The 21,656-nt window shown below is 34.8% G+C and overlaps 1 protein-coding gene and 1 pseudogene across 1 annotated transcript; both read left to right on the top strand.

Annotated features, from left to right (window-relative positions):
* Window positions 1–7,082: 7,082 nt before the first annotated feature.
* LOC123558265 (neuronal acetylcholine receptor subunit alpha-3-like) lies at window positions 7,083–12,059 on the top strand (annotated as a pseudogene).
* A 5,009-nt stretch (window positions 12,060–17,068) lies between these two features.
* On the top strand, window positions 17,069–19,872 carry LOC123556787 (uncharacterized). Its single transcript, XM_045347763.2, has 2 exons — window positions 17,069–17,139; window positions 18,051–19,872. The coding sequence occupies exon 2, from the start codon at window positions 18,062–18,064 to the stop codon at window positions 18,707–18,709; it is 648 nt and encodes a 215-aa protein (XP_045203698.1). The 5' UTR covers window positions 17,069–17,139; window positions 18,051–18,061; the 3' UTR covers window positions 18,710–19,872.
* Window positions 19,873–21,656: the final 1,784 nt, after the last annotated feature.

Consider the following 21,656-nt stretch of genomic DNA (forward strand, 5'->3'; position numbering starts at 1 on the left):
TTTTAGAAATCATGATCATTTTCACCAGTAAAACAGAATGAGTTGTATGTAGGTACATGAGAATAATTTTAAGAGATATTTTTAATGCGACAAAATCAAGAGTAATTAGAACTTACCTTATTTTTTGGAATTCCTATTTATTTTCCTTAGGGAGTATCTTATCATTTGAACTGTGATTAAAACTGCTTTAAAAGTCATTTCCTTTTAGGCTGCAAGCAACGAGACACAAAATTATACACATATGTGTTGATCAAGATAAAACAACCAACCAAGCACATATTATATAGTCCCATGCCTCGTTTAATTCTTATCCGAAATTGTTTGCAGTTCACAACTGACACTCTTGGTCGCCAATTTATTCATCCACTTTTCAGCACTTGAATCGCTATTTATCATTGCACAAATAGTCAACACTATCAAAATGTCTGTTAAAGATAAGTCCCATCCTTTTAATTAATCTGAGTTTCCATATTTTCTTGTTGTTGTTGTTCTAGTTCGCTATCGTGTAGCTGTTAACTCTAGTGCGAATGTGTTGCCACATCATTGTCATCCTTGGTACTTTTTAAACTGGTGCTTAAACTCATTTGCTTATTTAATTATATGTCAATATTGGGAAGAAGTTTATTCCGATTCGCTGCTGAAGCGACCAGAATTTTGAATATATTGGCTGAAAACTTCTATTAATTCTCTCCTTGCCTCAACCCTAATATCAGCCTAATATTATTTTCCTTGACAACTGTCAGAATTTCTGACAGGAAACACTTGCATTTTACACACTACCGAATAAGCGAAAGTACCGTTGTAATCTCTGAAGACGTACATCCCGCTCAGTCATACTCGGTTATTAAATGAACATGTTGGATGATTTTTTTTTGTCAAAATGTGAAAAAAAATGTAATCTATAACTCTGATGTAAAACAAAATGGCGTCATTTAAAAATCTAACGGAAGTGGCTTCTCCGTATTGGCCCTCTCTTTTGAACCAATCAAAATGCTTGAATTCCGTATTGGCCCTGTTTTTCTCGTATTGGCCCTGTTTTTCTCATATTGGTTCAGTTACGTTTTGTATTAGCTCTGTCTGTTTCATATGATGTTTGCAATTGATCTAATACAGTGTGTAATATTGTAAAGTTGAATAATAATCATGGATTACAGTTTTATTTTATAAAATAACATAGTTTTCAAACACATCCAACAGATTTGACACCAATGGGAGATATCTTTACATGGTAAATATACACCGCGGAATACCATATACTTTTTCAACCAATCAAAACCATTGTTAGTTACTTCCATCTGACCTAAATAGATTTTTTTAAATCTTTTTATATGAACAAAATACTGCTCAAAATGATAAAATAAACATTTACGAACTGAGATATGATTACTTTTTTTACTCGTTTACTCGGATACCCATATGCTGACATTTTGGTGGCGGGACCTGCCTGTATTCTGAGATAGAGATAATATTTCAAATGAATCAAGACAAACATGATATATCAGTCACCATACTCCTATTATTTTACTCATATGGTTCAAATCAGAAAAGCGTACTTATAAATGTCCCGTCTAATTGCTTGCGTGTATATTTTATGAATACGCTTATATTTCTGTCGACGTTGGATCTATTTCTTACCCCACCCACCACCAAAATCGCGTGTTTTCATACTTTTTGCAGCTTATGCGCCTATCAGACATTATTAGGATGCAACAGTGTACTTGAAACTGAATAAATATATAGCAATAAGTAGTACAACCAAGAAAATTAATTAATTGAAATCTATATATACATTAAATGGAACCCGGGGAGCAGTCAAAATAAGAATTTGACGTCCAGAAATTGTAGGAATTTGACTGCTGATGCTACATTCTACAGCCTGTATTAGAAAATATGACGTGCAGAACATGTTAAAAGAGTAATGTCACCATTAGATATTTACGTTTTACCAGACTCACAAAAAATGACACATAAATCTTCATGCAGTCCCGAAAATAAAGCATAAAAGTAGGAAAATTCTCATATGCACACTATTTTTAATGCCTTCTTTAGTTTCCGTAAAAGAAAAAATGCATTACAGGGTAAGTACCATGCATTTTTAACAATGTATCAACACAGTTTAACGAAATGTGTCATTTAAGTCACACCAAAAAAAAAAAAACGGGACACCATAACAATAAGCAAAAAATAGGTACTTCATTATTAAAGGGAGGTAATTCAGATTCGTTTTGTCATCTATTGTCAATCTCGAATGGTAAATTGTTTCCCTTTAGTGTGAAATATCGTTCATTCCGTATTTCTCACATAATTAGCGATATGCTAACGCAATTACGTGACTATATTTCAATAAATCAGCAGTTATGTTAACTATAAAGCCCGCTATTTACCACTGAAATAAACCTTTGAAAGAGATACTTTTTTCATTTTTCGAAAATAGTACAGAAAATAAAGTAAAATTGACACCAGCGACTGTTTCAAATACAGATTTGTTTAAATTTTATACAAATGAATTAAAAATATATGAGAATGAACAAGATCAAGGTCCAGCTGTGTCATTTCAGACATTCACTGGGCTTACACTTTTTATAAAAAAAAAGTACGCTTTTTTAATTCTTTTTGCCAAATAATATTCATTTATCGGATTTCCGATTTACACTGAGTTATCTGGTACCAGTTACTGCTTACTGTATTCACAATTGTGCATATATAAGATTGAAATTCAGTAGGAATCGTATAAATATGCATAGAACGGCATCTATGCTGCAATATAGATTTCTGAGGCGGAAAAGTACCTCTCCGTCACACCAGTGCCAGTAGTAATCCCATTTTTATGATAAAAAATAATCATTAAAAAATCTATGTGAAGATTTATGTTTTAAAAGTTTTAAAACAGCCACTAATATGCAAATAAAATACATTCAGCGTGTATTTCTCTGTTTACAGCAACCCAGATAACATGGCGATATAGCAATTCAGGGAGCCCTTTAGGTCATATGGAACCAACTCAATTTCCATAGGCCCATATTGTAATGTTTCCGGTCATGGGCCTTTCCTAACATTTAAACTTGTGATGCCACCTACTCAGGATGAAAGAACTATCCAAGAACTATCGAAAAACTGCAAGAAATGTACATCTTGACCATCACTTTTGGGCACTTTTTTCTCTTTGAACCCGGTTACCCATAGTCCGGCAGTGATTTTTTTTATTTTTCATGAAAATGCTCTACTGATAAAACATACATATTTCTCACACAAAAAATGCATTTTAGCCAGTAATCATGGATTACAATATTATTTTATGAAATAAGATAGTTTTGAAACATGTACATCCAACAGATTTGACACCAATGGGAGATCAGTTTACATGGTAAATATACACCGCGGAATACCATATACTTTTTCAACCATTCAGAAGCATTGTTAGTTACTTCCATCTGACCAAAAATGAGCATAGTGTACGCCATGGAAGAAAACCGAACAACACCGATTCCAAAAATACCTCGAATTTTCAGCTCGATAGTATACACGATGTTCATTTTCATTTTTTACACGTCTATCCGTAATGCGATGCTGTCGGCTCTGCTATTAGGAATTTTAAACTTGATTATCACTTTGCCCTGTGCCATTACGAGATAATTGCTGAAGAATTGCATAATGACCTACAACAATCATCCTGTTATGGCGCAGGATTATCAAGCATTAATATCTCTAAAACACATATCTTAATTTATCAGCAGGCAACTATTAAAATTGACTGAATTTTATCGAACCAGTTTTAATATTGAACCGTTTTGTGAATACTTGACGCCATTCAAACTACCTCATTATGATATAGAGATGTTGTGTGTATAAAGAAAAAATAACAAGGACAAAAGTCTAACACGAAAGCTACATTCAAAGACTATAGTTAGTTGAAAATCATTGTTTAGTTTTCTTATATGGTAAAAATTCATTGTCATTTAAGACATTATTAAAATTTGAAATAAAAGGGAGCTGATAGACATGATAGGAAACTGTTTTGCTGTTAATGTGTGTTATATTTCTAAGCAAATGGTCAACAATAACACAAAATCTACATATACTTATATCTGTAATGTTATGTTTTCAAGTCGTTCCTAACTTCATATTAAAATGTTCAGCGGATTTTTATGGTAACAATGCATACTCGCTGAACTTGGCTTATAATGCTGCCTAGCCAATTCCATTTTTGGTGGCTGCTGACACCAGTGTCAAAAAGAATACTCAGTTAGAGAAATCTTGTCAGTTCTTAAGACCATCCTAATAACACAACCAAAAATAATTCCAGGCTTTTCAGGGAAACAATTATCTACACAACGTGCATAATATGCAATGTTACAATATATGCCTTAATATCATTTTTAATGTAAATTCGGCGACTAAAATCAATACAAACTGAAGTCAACGTTTTAATTAAAACAACCACGTGTATGAATACAAATATGCAAATTTATGGTCACGTGAATAAACGATGACCTCATGTCATGATATTGATTAGCTATTGCATAGTACTGCCCTAGAGTTCATGTAGCTTATAACGTAGAAAAGGTAGAAATCTAGCCTGGGAATCTATGTTTCCTAACCGCAGTGTCACATGTATAACTCCCGAAATATAAGGCTGTATTTGATAAAGAACGATGACTTCTGCTAGCAATAATCCACGGCTAAAAATAGAAACGGAATTTCAACGGAAAAGTTTCCGAACATTTCCGGTCCATAGACAACACCAGTTTGTACCTTCCATAAGTTTTCTAGCAAGTTGTAACAATTTTCAAATATGTCAGAATAAACTTAAATGTTCGTCATAGCTATCAACTTGTAAGATATATTAATGCAACCCTAGTGATCTAAGAATATCAACATTGTCTCGTTTTCGTTTCAAACACGCGAAAATATGACCAAATGTTAATTAGGCTATTTATAGAAAATCGACAATCAGCAGTGATATGGATTTCCCCAGGCGTTGATACTGCCAATTACCGATGATATTAATACTCGCCTTTTTGAAATGGCAGTCTATAGCAAGTCGTCGGATAACAGATTTGACCACCTTAAAAATTAAATTGTTTTATATTCTGTTCACTTCAGCTAAATTCATTTGAGTCGCACCATGAGAAAACCAACATAGTGCATTTGTGACCAGCAGATACCCAGGTATCAAGCTGAGGATCCGCACAGTCTGGTCAGGATCAATGCTGTTCGCTAACGGTTTCTCATAGGCTTTGGAAGCTAACAGCATGGATCCTGACCAGACTACGTGGATACACAAGCTGGTCTTGATCCATGATGATCGCAAACGCACTATGTTGGTTTTCTTATGGTGCGGCTCAATATATCTGATTTGATACAAATATATGTATAAAAATTAAAACGGTTTCGTTTCGCCAGTTACATATTTTTCGATTTTTTCTCGGTCTGACTAAAGTTCAGTTGTAAGTTTGTCTGACTTAATATCAAACATTTTTGCGAAGCCTGTTATGTATAGCGGACTTTTTAGTATAACGGATGGAGTGATAATTGATGCACCTCTAAAATACACTGGTTGCAGAACTGACATTCTGAGGTGCATTTGTGGTGTATGTTTGTGTTGTTTTCATTCACAAAAATCTCACAGATATTTGATAAGGACAAAATCAGTGTGTATATAATTCATGACAGGCAATGTCCAAAAGCTTTAGAAAGAAATCTTAAAAGCTGAATGATTTGGAGAAAAAGCTTATTATTTATTTATAGCAAAACATCGTCGATGTAATTTATGTTGTAGTTTTCGTCACAAATAATCAAAAAGGATCAAAACTATTCGTTAAAGACTGAATCAGTGTGTGTATAAACAATGACTGGCAGTGAAAAAGGATTAATTTTATAACCAAGGCTATTTTGAAAAAAGAGTTCTTCTGGTTTATATTAACAATTCCTCAGATGTCGCTTTCTTAAGAATATTTTACACATTGATTAGCAGCCACCATCAGCGCTTTGAGCGCTTTGATTTTGTTACTGTATGGTACATAGGTATTAAATATTTATTATTCGTACCAACATAACTTGCATCAAATTACTGAAAATTTTGCTCAACTATTTATATATATTTTAATTGTTTGGATTACTGATTCTTCTGTATTTATTTGGCAGATTTATCTGTCCTGTATACAATCAGTTTTTATAAATTTGATATGAACTTGATTGGAAGTCATTCAGCGGGTAACAAATACATTGATTACTTGAAACTGATTCACTCGGATATCAATCAGTGTTGATGATCACCTATAATTGCTAACTTACACTGACGAGATATGAAAACGCAACAAACATATGGCTGAATATATTTTTACTACAAAAACCATCACCTTGAAATGTTCAACACATATACATCTCGATACTTTATAGCCATTGAGTTCAAATTTAATCAGCATAACAGACCGTAAAATTAACACAATGGGTATAGAGTTTCGAGATATGTATGTGTTGAACATTTCAAGGTGATGCTTTTATAGTAAAAAATATATACAGGTATATGTTTGTTGCGTTTTCATATCTCGTCAGTGTACATTCGTTATTCTGTGCTTACAGATAAAAAGGACAAAAAGGGAATATTTTTTTCTCATAGAAATCGGTGCTTTTTGATATTGTAACTACCTTTCCCGTAACTTTCTGTTTGTTTCATACAGTGAACTTAACAATGATAGATGAATTGTGATCGGACAAATCTTATTCAGCTGTTAATATCAAATATGGACATAAAATAATTGTATTGCTTATACAAATTTTCTTTTACCTATTTTTTGAAAAAATCGGTTGTGAGACCTATAAAGGAATACAGTTTTAAATTTTCATATTCCTTTCTTACTTTTTAATTTTATAAAATGTAGGTATAAAGAAAACTTGAAACTTACCCCTGTAAGATAAATATTAGACGCAGCATGTGAAGAGTTTCAAATAAAATAATTACGTCCTAATAGTTCCATAAATAGTAAATTGATTTAATGTTTGATATAGTCTTTTAGAAGGATTGTTTCATTAATATTTCAAAAGGCAGAATAATAAGGCATAGGAATATAAAAAAAATTAATATGGACTGGACATTCCTTTGTCTATTCGGTATACTGGCTCTGCTTAGTATAGAATACGGGTTTTGCGCTGACGGCACAGACGCTAAGAATCTAAGAACAAAATTGTTTGTCACAGACGGGTATGACAAGAAAGTGAGACCAACAAATAACCAGTCTGACCCTATAGGTAAGGAATTTCTTTCTTATTTTGTATCTTATTTCTATTTTATTTTCATGTTATTTGAAAGTTTTACATCAAGCAGTTTCTTGAAATTTACATTGGTAAATGTTATTAGATTATGTTCTGTTCAACTATGGCCAACTGTCTGTCGTTTTGAATACTTCTTATTGATCGAAGGTACCGAAAGAAAACACTCCCTAGAAAAAAAACACTATCTTTTTCTAAATTCAAATATATAATAAAAAACGAAAATATTGCCTGTTCTAACTAATTGTACATATTTATAGGTTCTTACCAGTTTGCTTATATCTGCGGAACTATATTTGATGCTTTTCTCTGTAAAATACCAGATATATAATTGAAATCGGTATCTCAAATTCCAAGAGATCGAGCGTATTACTTCGAGATAACAGGAAACCGTCTTGCAATAATTTACAGAAAAACATGTTATAAATGAAAGGTTTCATTTCGAGATTTTGCATTCATTTTGATAACTTTTAGACATGCATGATGACATCCAACTTCCCAAATGTCGATTTATTTCGGTTTCTTTTAATTCACAATGCAACCAGGTCTGCATGATTCCCATTGAAAATAATAAATTATGGTTGTATTTATAACTAAAAAATAATTAAACTACAGACTGGGGCTATATTTTCTGGTTCTTTGGTATCGTGGAGTACATTTAATTTTCCTTTAATAGAATTCCGTTTAAACCGATGCTAGGGGGTTTGTTGGGTGTTGCAGATTCCATTGACTCAAACAAAACCAACTATCACAACAGTAATATCTAAGTGCCGTGTGGCGAATTTAAAAGGTCTACCCGTACTTGGATTCGGTGATATTATATTTTTTGGTTCTTTTGAGATCATGAAGTACATTCATTTACGCTTTAACAGAATTCCGCTTTACCCGTAGTAGGGTGGGGGTTGGGAGCGAGGTTGTGTTGCACATTTCATTTCCTCTCAAGAACAAACTAAATCAAAACGAGTCTGCTATTATGTTGCTTGGTCGAGTTGTATGCTTCCAAAGGATCTTTGCACATGTTTTATTGTTCTATTTCTGGTTTCTTGGAATTATGGAGTTTATTAGATTATCTGTATGATTGAGATCAGCTAAAGACAGGGCTAGTTGGCGTGGGGGTGGGGGTGCACATTCGATTATCTTGCGTGAACAGACTCGGTCAAACATTTTGCATGGCTGTGTTCTATGCTTTCGAATGATCTCCTTACAGCAGGCTTTAAGTGCCGTGATTTCCCCTCAGAATTGTTATATTTTCTGATCATTTGGGAAGGATAAATCCATTTAATGTTTCTGAATGACTCAGTTCCGCTCAAGCCAGTGCTAGGGTACGCTTCTTGTGTTCATTTCATCTTAAGAAAAGACTCAGTCATACCCAGTCTGCTATGATTCCGCTTGGTTAAGATCGTTTTATCGAAATATACTGCTGATAAATTCACATATACTTTAAATTGCATATTGATTCTTATCATTTAGTAGATAGTATACACATTTCTTTATCTCTACACAGTTCTTTATCTCTTTAAACTTGCTAGAGGTGTACGTCAGCCTGTACTTGTCGAACATCAATGAGTTAAGTGAAACAACAGAGACGCTAAAGACTACAGGATACCTTTGGATAACATGGTACGACGAGTTTCTAAAATGGACACCTTCAGATTACGGTGATTTCGACTATTATCATTGGCCACAGGTAATGTGTAGATATTATAACTGGACATCTGTAAATCTTGATTGAAATATTTCAGTGTCAGAGAATGCCGTGAAATTTTAGTGAGTACCTGTTTCATGTATTACGGTACCTACAAGGTGACTTAAGGAAATGTATAACGGGATTTCTTGTAACAAAACCCCAGTAAGTTAAAAGTTTAATAAAACACATTTTCAACATCACATCACATCCAACTGAATTAGAATATATATTGTGATATTTCACTTTTCTAGGAATTTTTTTAATCAAATTAATGTAAAATTCGAATATCTGTAACTGGAAGAAAAAAAATTATCAAATGTATTGATATATCTGCTAAAGTGGTTTAAACGCATTTATTTTAACCTTAATGAGAACCTCGATTAACAATCAATTTAATATGCCATTATTGATTTGTTTCTAGAGAAACGATTATGAAATATACGTGAACCAGACAGATACCTGATACAAAACATTATCCGTTGGGGAAAAATCGATGACTTTGTAGAATTATATAATAATAAACTTATTTAAAGCTTTTCATTGATTCCTGAACATTAGCTATTAATTATATTTAAGGGAGATGTATGGAAACCAGACGTAGCTTTGAAAAACTCCTATCTGGAGAACAAGGAACTGGGAGTATGTCGACAGTACTGGCTCTGTCGAATGGTATCCATTTCAGGTTAGTCATTTTCAAAGGATAGGAATTATGATGGCTTAAAGCCTACATCTTGCTTTATCTTTCCATATCTTTGTCGCCACCGGCCAAGTTGATGTCATGATTTTTAAAATTACATCTCATATTCCGATTTGAAAAACATGTACACTGAAATCTTACATGCTGCGTCGTTAAATTGAAAATTAATATGTTACATCAACTCCATTCGTTTACTCTCGGGTGTATGCGACTTATGTGCTCAGTCGAATGTGTTCATTGTTTATCATTGTTGAACGATACATAATTCACTTAGCAATGTAAAAACAGAGCTCTATATGCGGCATGTTACCAAATTATTGCACAAGAGGGCGCTGTCACACCCTATATAGCTCCATTCGGATATAGCTCCCCGGGGAGCTGTATTCGGAACACGTTTTCGTATATAGCTCCTTGGGACAGAGGAGCTGTAACGAACGCAATCATGTACAAACCCGAATATGACCGCCTATACATGAAACAAATAAAATTAAAATACTATAACAGTACTGTTCGAGTAACACAAAACATGGTTATTTTGCTGTGTCATTCGGAGGTGGTGATTCATAAATTTGATTTCTCGAGCCGTTCGTACGTATGGGCTCCCCGAGGAGCTATATCCGAAGGGAGCTATATAGGATGTTACAGGGAGCTTATGTTTTCGACATGGAAGTTACCGTCCGACCTCCGTTATTTAAAGTTTTAAAAGGAGCACCGTAATTTTACAAGCTATTTATGTTTGTTGAGACCACATCCAATTCAAAAGTAGAACCGTACTTCCCCCTTTGAGAACTAATTAAACTTTATATGATAAATGTACTGTTTGATCTAACTGGAACATGATTAAGAAAAGCATGGATAGAGTAAACAGTTGTCGTCTGAAAAAACTTCAGTTCAATAACTAGTCTGATGTTTCGTTTAAACAGGGATAATTAGACATTGAAATACCAGTTCCATTCTGTATAATCAATATTAACTTGAAACCTTTTCTAACCTCACCTTTGGTTTTGTGTTGTTTCTTCCGCCAAACTGTGCAAAAATTGGAGACATTCACAATCAGTTTATTTCGATAACATAAAATTATTATACTTATCAAAACAGTTACAGTAAGGTAACCTAAAGATCCACATAATGTATCTGCAGTAAAAGCAGAATGCGTAGAAATTATTAATTCTTATCATCTCATACTCATTAGCAACTCCGTTATATATAATGGAACGTCCGTCAACACTGTCTAATTGAAGGGATCATTCCATTTTAGGTGCGTAACTCACTAATATTAATAGAAAGCGTGGCCTTCTAAAATACATTTACGTAACTAATCTTTCAAATAAAAATAAAATAATAAAATGTCTATCATTTACGGCAATCAAATATATTTCAGGTTTTCCAGTCTACATGTTCTGTGGATATAACCTATTTTCCTTTTGATGTTCAAGAATGCAAGTTGAAATTCGTTGCTTGGAGTTATTCAAAAGCCGAGGTATCATTCTAATGTCATTTCAGTTGCTTCCATGCTACATGTGTTTATCTAGTTTGAAATCTAGTTCCTCGCTGTATTCAATAACCTAACGTAAATTCCTTTTTTAAGCAGCTTATACGTAAACTTATATTTCCATAACACCTAGGTCACTATGGTGAGCGGAGAGAAGGGTATAGAAATGGAAGAATTTGAAACCAACTCGGAATGGGATGTCACTGATACAAGTTACTTCGTAGACTGGGATTCTGGTGAGGCGTCAGTAGTCTTCAGTGTCAAAGTAAAGAGGAAGCCTTTATACGTTCTTCTGTCGGTGATAATGCCAATAATAATGTTGGCTACTTTGAACATTTTCGTGTTTGTTCTCCCAAGCGAGAGTGGCGAGAAGGCGGGTTATGCAATAACGGTGTTCTTGGCTTTCGCCGTATTTTTGTCTATCATTTCTTCAACGTTTCCAGAGAACTCCGAGGTGATAGCCATATTCTCCATTTATCTAATTATTCAAACCCTACAGAGCACAATAATCTCGTTACTGGCCCTTGTACTCATACGATGCACCTCTTTTGACGACGACAAGACGCCAGTACCACGATGTATAAATGCTGTTCTCCGAACCATCAGTTGCCAACCGTGTCGTGAACGTCAAGAACGCAACAAAATTACAGATTTTGAACATGATGTAGAATTAAATGAACACAAGAAGAAATCAACACGTGCCGATGAAATACCTAGACAAGTTATGTACTCGGACTATTCTTGGAAACAAGTTGTGAATATATTTGACAGAATTTTCTTTGTAATGTTTTTCTTGGTTCTCACTGTATCGACAATGGTTTTCTTTATTGCAGTGTCCATTAATAGTTAACTGTTTTTCTCTGTAACGACTGAGAATATTTTTGCACGCATGATCATATTGAAGATGGAATGCAAAAATGCAGTGATCCACTTTTTTGGGGGAAAATCACCTTTTCTCTGATACAAGTTGTTTAGAAAAGTATTAAGAAGTCATTCCTTTTCAAGAAATCATCATGTTTTTTTTTTGTTGTTTGTTTTTATTTTACTTTGTTGTGTTTACTAGTTTGTACTAGTTATTTGAACAAGTTTCCAATCATGTGGCGAATTTCCAACATTTAATGGTGTAGTTAGAACAAAGTGCTGCTTGGGATATTAAACAGGCCTCAGATAGGCCTCTCAGTAGGATTAACAACATTCCTGAAGCCCGTCAGGTAGTTTCCTCACATGCTAATCAGAGAAGGGCTTGTTAGTCGGATGTTACAGCAAATCGAGGCAGACAGGTCATAATTGCCAAGAGAAAGTTAAATTTGAAATGTAAATTTAAAACATTATTTATATAAAACCTCTCTCTCTCTCTCTCTCTCTCTCTCTCTCTCTATATATATATATATAGCGTTGAAAATATCAATTGTCAAAAGCAACAACAAATTGATATCAATAAAAAAAATCATGTTCATTTTTTATGAACGCCTGTCTGTTTTGAAAATGATAAATATCGTCGAAAGAGACTGTTTATTATTTATATAAAACCTCTCTCTCTCTCTCTCTCTCTCTCTCTCTCTCTCTCTCTCTCTCTCTATATATATATATATATATATATATATATATATATATATATATATATATATATATATATATATATATATATATATATATAGTTGAAAATATCAATTGTCAAAAGCAACAACAAATTGATATCAATAAAAAAAATCATGTTCATTTTTTATGAACGCCTGTCTGTTTTGAAAATGATAAATATCGTCGAAAGAGACTGTTTCAAACAACTTCTTTAAATGTTGGATGTCAAATATACACAGCGCTTTAGAGCGAAGTCCACACTGTGGCTTGAACTCTATATGCCTCAGAAACAATGGACAGTACGTGAAGTGGTTGCACACCTACTTCCTTAAATTTAGCAAACGAAAAGCAAGCGAATGCAATAAACGGAGCGATGAAGACGTGCTGGACATGCATAGTTTTAAAAAAAGATGCACTATTTCCACTTCAAGGTTTATAAAATGCAGATTTTTGTCTGCACATGACTTTTTAATATCGCCATTATAATCTACTAAACGAAAATGTTTAAAAAAATATACGATGGACTGTCCAAACATTACGTGGAAGCAATAAAGAGGAATCAGTGGAAACAAAGGAAAAAGTTTAAATGTTGGGAAGAAAATCGTTCAAATAAGATCAAAGATGAACAGCTTGTAACAACTGATCGTATACCTTCAGCAAGGAATCATACATTTACCGGCGATGATAAGCATTGAAGAATATCAACGGACTATAGACGAAATCAATGAGACTTCGCATTTGACACGTTTAATACGGGATGGGAAATACTAGTATTATACAAACATTCTACATTACAATGTTACGACTGCAAAACGACTTCTAAAATGAGGTATTCTGAAGAAACATCTCAATTCTTCTGGACAAGCCAAAGTTTCATGGGAGGACATTTTGTCAGATCCATGCGTGGCTTTGCCCATCAGGGAACGGAATATCTTTTCGCGTCATTGCCTCATTCCAGAGGAGAATTTCCATCTCTAGAGGTATCGTTATCTGAATCTTACATTTTTGCCTGAAAAATAACACGAAAAGAAAGTAACATAATACGCAACGATTTAAGACCTCTTGAAATCAAAACACGCGTTTGCGATATATTAGTTTGATTGTAAAATGTCTTTTATGTAAAATATGGTGGCGCTGTGCCTTATTGGCTGCACCGCACCTAGAACGTGTGAAATATTTACACCTGCGTATGTACACTAGACGTGTTAAACGTATGTATTGCCCTTTATCGACCATCTTCCAACCGCTCAACTAATTATTTTCATAGACTCATTTCTTTAACTTCATCTAAAATACTTCTATTAAAATGTTGTGTCCATGGAAAAGGGAATCTAGTACTGGGACTAAAAATTCGTCAAGAACTTACAGATTGCTCGGTTTCAGTTTAGTTATATTATTGTTCGAGATATACAAAATGCTAATACACACAATATTCAAACCCCTACCACATATTACACTGATCTTCAAAAAACTATAAAGTAACCAGAGAAAAGAGACTTCAGAACAGAAGGTAAATATTGCACCTAGAGCTCGTCAGATTGATCGAAGTCTAAATTTTCAAAACCACACTTGCACCCAATCTCTTCCCCTCTTTAAGACTCTCTTTGGTAGCCCTTTTTCATTATCCTGCCGACGGGCTTGCAAGAGCTGTAATCTTGCTGACCCAAATTGAATTTTACCTTACTTTAGGGAAATCGTCGTTTACTGAATATCAATAAACAGCATAACCCTCTGGGATATTTATGTTATCTCTTGTAGAACCAAACTTTTATTTAAAACAAATCTTCACGGTTGTTTTGTATCGGCCCCAAAACTGGCTAGTTTCGTCATAAGAATATAAAAGCCAACAAGAAAGAGCGTGTTCAAATATCAAAACGTGGACATTGCCATTTTGAACCTTTAACAACTTCTTCAATTCAAAATCTACGACGCTCAGACGTAAAACCTAGTCTAGCTACCGACTAGATAATCTTTGTTTTTTGTTGTTTTTTTAGAAAAAAAATAATTCTGTAAAAAATTCTGACCTCGTATGTTTTGGGAAGACAAGGGACATAATTTTATTTATACAAAATTTGAATAGCCTTAGGAGTTATCTCCTTTGAACAAAGGCTATACGTAAAACCGAGTGTGACGTAGACATAGAACTGGTGAAATAAAACACGGAAAATCATATTAATGGATTTGTTTAACAGCGTTTCTCATTTGAGTAAGGCCACTTCATTTTGACCTGTATATTCGAACTTACTGTCATATACTGTCTGAAAAAAAAAAAAACAAAAAAAAAAACATTTAATGTATAGAAATTTAACAGATAATTGTGAAAAATTTTCATGGAACATACAATGTCTTAGAACTCATGAATGGGAAGAATAACAGTACACACTGATGCAATGTGGCGTTCACAGAGATGGAATGCACAAATCAGGACATATGGAAACGAAGACGCATAACAGCGGCTACCTTACCCCTAATGCCGGATACCAGTGCTAACGCATTTCGCCCAGATGGACTGCACAGACCTGGTTTCAGTAGTACGAAGACAGACTGGAAGATCATACTGGAGTCCATTCAGTTGATATATAATAGAGTTCCGCTTAAGCCGTTGCTAGGGGGCGTGAGAGGTGCTACATATTTAATTGCCTCTCATGAACTCAGTCAAACCGAGTCTGCTATTATTCTGTTTGGTTGCATTCTTTGCTTCCAAAGGATCTTTTCACAGATTTTATTAGTAGCATCTAGTCGAATATGGCCAGGCATATTTCTCTAAGCTGCGTCTTGGACCAACAAAGCCCAACACCGTCATCTCACTGTAATTCTTGCTTTAAACATAAGCTGATGTTCAGTGTAAGAACGTAGCCAGTTATTTAACTTACCGAGCCAGTTAGTTATTAACCTAGCCAGTTATTTTGATTTGACAAACCGGACCTGCGGTCTGTATAAAGTAAAAGACAAATAATTAGATGTTACTCTTCATTCCGAACAGGTTATGTACATTCCCCGGTGGGTGTCAAGAAAGATAACTTTGTTAATCAAAGTCAGCAAAACTAGATAGGTTGTCTACCATCCGTCATGCCACTAGTTATATAATTTTGACAAACATTATATAAAAGTTTCACTTACCAGGCAGACAGGTGCTGTTTCATTAGCATCGAAAATTCATTTGCTAGTTTGATTAAAAGGTTTAATTTTGAACGGTTGTGTATTTGTTATATTTATATCTACTTTGACCTGTTATCCTTAAATCCGTACTGATAACATATAACCAAATAAGCCACAGAAATCATTGCATTCATTGGTTCAAATAAATGCGATGTACTCACTTACGGTCAACATACTGAGAAACGTTTGTTGTCTTTTTCTCTATTAACACCTGAAATCGAAGTCACGTGATAACAGAAGAGATACGACGAGTAGTTGATTATCTTTTGGATCGAAATTAGAAAGGTAAATTGCAGTGTTATTTTATTTATTTATTTTTTTTTAATTTTTTTATTTTTTTGTCATTGGTTTTTTTCTCTATATATTTGAACTAAATGATTTAATACTGTTTTTCTGATCATATTCTCTCGGTTTGGGGAAAATTTTCCTTACAGTTATATAGTAACAAGGTTGTTAAAGATCTTTTAAAGAGTTATTATATTCTACACAGCTCTATTTTTATGTCATTAATGGGAAAGGGAGGATCTTTTTTAATTTCATACGTTAGGGATATAACTCATTTTTCTTAATTTGTCTGAAATAAGAATTTTACAGAAACACATTGTAGGATTTTAGTTACTCACATTATATATATATATATATATATATATATATATATATATATGTTTTAATCCAATATTTGCCTTTAACTTTCATTACCGTGTGGACGTGACTTGGTTTTAATAAACAAGACGTTAGTTCTGATTTAATAATATTATATTGTAAATATTACAAGGCATAAAATTACAATAAAGATGACATGATATTTACAAATGGACTAGGCCACGAGTTTTACCCACAACAAACAAATTTTCATGGATTTGCCGCACCTGTTCTGTCAGTCATTTCGCCATGAACACCGAAAAAAAATTAATTTCTTGAATACGGACACAAGTTAATGCATTTCTCTATATGATGCGATAGTTTTTCGTATGCAACTCTCTGTTTTGTCAGTATACCGTATTTATCTATTCATGTAAAACATGTTTGTCTTACTTTCCCCATATATCACCACTGTTCGTTTATATAATGTACAGGTGTGGAATAAACATGTATTTGAATAAACTCTAAAACTCTAAAAAATTCGTGTCGAGTACATTGTTTACATGAAAATGACGATATGTTTTCGATTTTTTTTTTCAGATAAGCTCAATATCTTATGCGAGGGTGCAGGATTTTATAGTGAAGATTTTTGTTTGAACAACCGCAATACAAAAGGTTGGTAAACACATGATAAATGTGGGTAGCTCTCCATTACGGTCATAAATATTTTACAAAACTTTACATTCTTTTCATTAATCATAGGTGATAAGATAACATCGTTTAGGAAATTTGTCCGATACACAAAAATTTTGTTCCGGGATCAAAATTTATTCATATTACCCATATAACCCCAATTATTCCGCGTATTTTGTAAGATTATTACATGCAACTTGAATAGTCACGGGGGCCTCCGTGGCCGAGTGGTTAAGGTCGCTGACTTCAAATAACTTACACATCGATGTTGATTCGAGCCTCACTCGGGGCGTTGAATTCTTCATGTGAGGAAGCCACCCACCTGGCTTACGGAAGGTCGGTGGGCCTATCTAGGTGCCCGCTCGTGATGGAATAATACACGGAGGGGCACCTGGGGGTCTTCCTCCACCATCAAAGCTGGAAGTCGCCATAAGACTTATTATTTTATACCTAAAACTATTCTCCACTGAGTTTCAATGAATATTTTTTCATATTGACGTGGAACGCTTCTCATATCGGACGTGGAATGTTTTCTTAACGTTGAAATGGACAGAATCGCGTGACGTCCATGGCGTCCACGCCCATGTTGCGACAACAAGTTGACGTCATTTTCACGGAAAATATTATGCATTTTAAATGCGTTACTAATTACATTTTTCGAGAAATTCCTTACGTATGTTTCATGTCTTTCGTTACAGAAACATAATTTAGACATAAATTAGTTATTTGATAGTAGGTATGTAATGAATACTCAAGTTTTTCTTTGTGTTATTTAAATTGTTAAGAAAAGTGGTATAAATTATATGCATTTCTTCGCCACGCATTCTACAGAGATTCGTTGCCTGAGTCAGTGAAAGACCGTACAATTAACGTTTTTGGTGCGTATTTTATAGGTCTCCACAAGATGATTAGCTGGGCTATGATGTGTTGGATATGTGTCGGCTTTGCTGCATCAATGGAAGGTTTGTCTAACACAGAGGACTGGGCTTACCAGTGGTACTCGGATGAATCCTTCCGGTTTCAGTGTTATATTTCAGGTCTTAATGTCAGTCAAACGGACTATGTAACCTGGCAAACACCGGATCAAAAGACTCTACCAAAGTCCCACAACGACACAGTGTACGGATTAATTAGCAAAGACAATGTAGCCGACTTTGAACTTTTGATAAAAAAGATCAACCCGAATGTACATGGGGTGTACATTTGTAAAGTCCATGATGACCAGGGAGTTGTTAGGGGCCACACGATATACGGACTGAATATCCATGAAGCAAAATATCACGAAATACTGGACAAATACAAACGCCAAATCAACGTGGCTATCATAGCAACAGCGGTATTTCTCGTTCCGGTAATAACCATTTGTCTCGTCTGGCACTTCCAGTATGTTACACCGGAAATGGAAGCAAAACGCCGACAAAGAAAGACAGGGAAACCATATTCAGTAAGTAACGACATGCAAATGGCAACGAATGGACAACTTGCAGACTCCATGGCATCACCGGAATGGAAAGGCGCGTACGAAAATCCGGAGGTCTTTACACAGCTGTAGTTAAATAAACAGTAGTTTGAAAAAATACAGTCATAAACTTTCATGGACACTTTGGTAGAAGTGTCCACAGTTACAGTAAAATTAAACAGATGTACGTTATTTCGACACATGTTGGGTATAACTTAAACTTGGTAGAATAGTTAAATATATAAGATTTAACTGACTTTGAAATGTGTGCTGTTCGTATTAATTACGGTGTGAAGTTGAATATACTGTTAAAAGCAGAATGATACACCATCGGATGAAGATTAGAAGAAATTTGATATTGTAATACCAAGAAAACCACAGAAACATATGCTTTTACTCACTTAAACTTTCAAAACCATGTTTTTTTCTATATATGCACATGTACCTGTATATATACTAATTGACATTTCAAACACCACTTCGATATTCTTGGCAATACCTTTAACAATACAAACAGTGGATTTATGAAATTTCTCCGAAATTTAGACAAACATTTAGTGGACCATAAGATAATTTCAACTAGATTAAAATACTTCGTTTAGTTCGCAAATATATAACATTAATAGGCTAATGTTCCCTGGCATATAGTCAAATATCAGTTTAGATATAAATTTGTTTCCAAGGTATGAAAGAAAAACAATTTTAAGATGTTATTTTTGTTTTCGTCACGATTTACCTTCCTCATAACTAAATTCGCTCGTTTGTAAATTCTAGATACAAAAACGTATTTATTGGTATTTTTGTGGCTTTTAAACACTGAGGTGAAGTTGTGAATTACATAAGATAATATAATAGCATTAATCAATTTTGTTGAAATTTTTGTATGCCATTAACAACATATCTTTTAAAGTTAATGGGGTATTTTATACATGTACGTTTAGTTTCATTTGAAAGCTATTAACAAAAGTTTTGAGGGGACTTTAGAAATTTCGTTAATTCCAAGTTATATTGAAAGTACGCACTGACGCAATCTATCGAGTTGATGTGTTTGTGTTTTCAACTGGTATGCATTTTTTCCAGTCCCCGGGCAGTACAGAGCTGAATCTTTGATGAACACAATTGTCATGAATTGGAAATTGAAAGATCTTACAAAACTGTCCAATTTTTCATATGGGTTATTTCATTTGTCAGATTAAGCCATTTGTTTTTGTTCCTAATGCAATATATACAACAATAAAAGTACATTAAAAATGTGATCATATCATGTTGTTACGATCAAACAGCACATACACACCGCCACAACACAGTACTGCACGTGCAACACAGACACACCGGCAAAATGCATTATTGCAGGGGCCGTGAGTACAGATCCTCCGTCAGAACACAGTATTGCACGTGCAGCACAAACACACCACCACAGTACAGGATTGCACGTGCAGCACAAACACACCACCACAATACAGTAGTGCATGTACTGCATGTGCAGCACAGACACACCGGCAAAATACATTATTGCAGGGGCCATGAGTACAGACCCTCCGTCAGAACACAGTATTGCACGTGCAGCACAAACACACCACCACAATACAGTATTGCACGTGCAGCACAAACACACCACCACAATACAGTAATGCACGTGCAGCACAAACACACCACCACAATACAGTAGTGCACGTACTGCACGTGCAGCACAGACACACCGGCAAAATACATTATTGCAGGGGCCATGAGTACAGACCCTCCGTCAGAACACAGTATTGCACGTGCAGCACAAACACCATCACAATACAGTATGGCACGTGCAACAGAGTATAGCACGTGCAGCACAAACACACCGTCACAATACAGTATGGCACGTGCAACACAGTATTGCACGTGCAGCACAAACACAACGTCACAAGTATGGCACATGTAACACAGTTTTGCACGTGCAGCACAATCACACCGTCACAATACAGTATGACACGTGCAATACAGTATTGCACGTGCAGCACAAACACACCGTTTCAAAACAGTATGACATGTGCAACACAGTTTTGCACGTGCAGCACAAACACACCGTCACAATACAGTATGACACGTGCAACACAGTATTGCACGTGCAGCACAAACACATCGTCACAAGTATGGCACATGCAACACAGTATTGCACGTGCAGCACAATCACACCGTCACAATACAGTATGGCACGTGCAACACAGTATTGCACATGCAGCACAAACACACCGTCACAATACAGTATGACACGTGCAACACAGTATTGCACGTGCAGCACAAACACACCGTTTCAATCCAGTATGACACGTGCAACACAGTATTGCACGTGCAGCACAATCACACCGTCACAATACAGTATGGCACGTGCAACACAGTATTGCACATGCAGCGTAAACACACCGTCACAATACAGTATGACACGTGCAACACAGTATTGCACGTGCAGCACAAACACACCGTTTCAATACAATATGGCATGTGTAACACACACTCCAGATACAACGTAGATATTTTGTTTGTCTTGGCAATGTTATTCGCCTCGTTCAAATATGGGTTATTTCTGCTGTGTACTCGTCCAAAAGAATTCAGTATTGTACTCAACACTGTTAAATAACCTCTTTATTTCATACCATGATAGAAAAGAAATGACAGAAAAGTAAATATTCACACATTTTTAAATGACGATTGGAAACATTTCCAAATACAGCAAACAGCAGAAGTTGATATTCTTCTCTCATAATATGTGTATGTTCATGTCATGCTTTTACTCCAGCGCCAAAAAAATGAAGACAACTGTTCATCAATGTTTTAACCGAAACCATGATAATCGGATAGGATATTGTCTAACTTAAAACTTAAATTGGTGTCTGCAGAGGAAAATTCATTATACAAGGGAAGTAATTCCGATCGACTTCTTGCATTTAGGGATCAGAAGAGTTGTCCCGTCCAATACGAAAAAAGATATGGATATTTGGGAGTCTAGTCTAATTATCACAACATGACCTCGGCCAGAACACCATATTACAAATGTTTGACTAGATAT

The sequence above is a fragment of the Mercenaria mercenaria genome, chromosome 5 (assembly GCF_021730395.1).
Source record: "Mercenaria mercenaria strain notata chromosome 5, MADL_Memer_1, whole genome shotgun sequence".
In the NCBI taxonomy this organism is placed as follows: Eukaryota; Metazoa; Mollusca; class Bivalvia; order Venerida; family Veneridae; genus Mercenaria; species Mercenaria mercenaria.

Excerpts from the sequence above, each read along its gene's own strand:
- LOC123556787 (XM_045347763.2), top strand. The coding sequence starts at position 18,062 with ATGATTAGCTGGGCTATGATGTGTTGGATATGTGTCGGCTTTGCTGCA.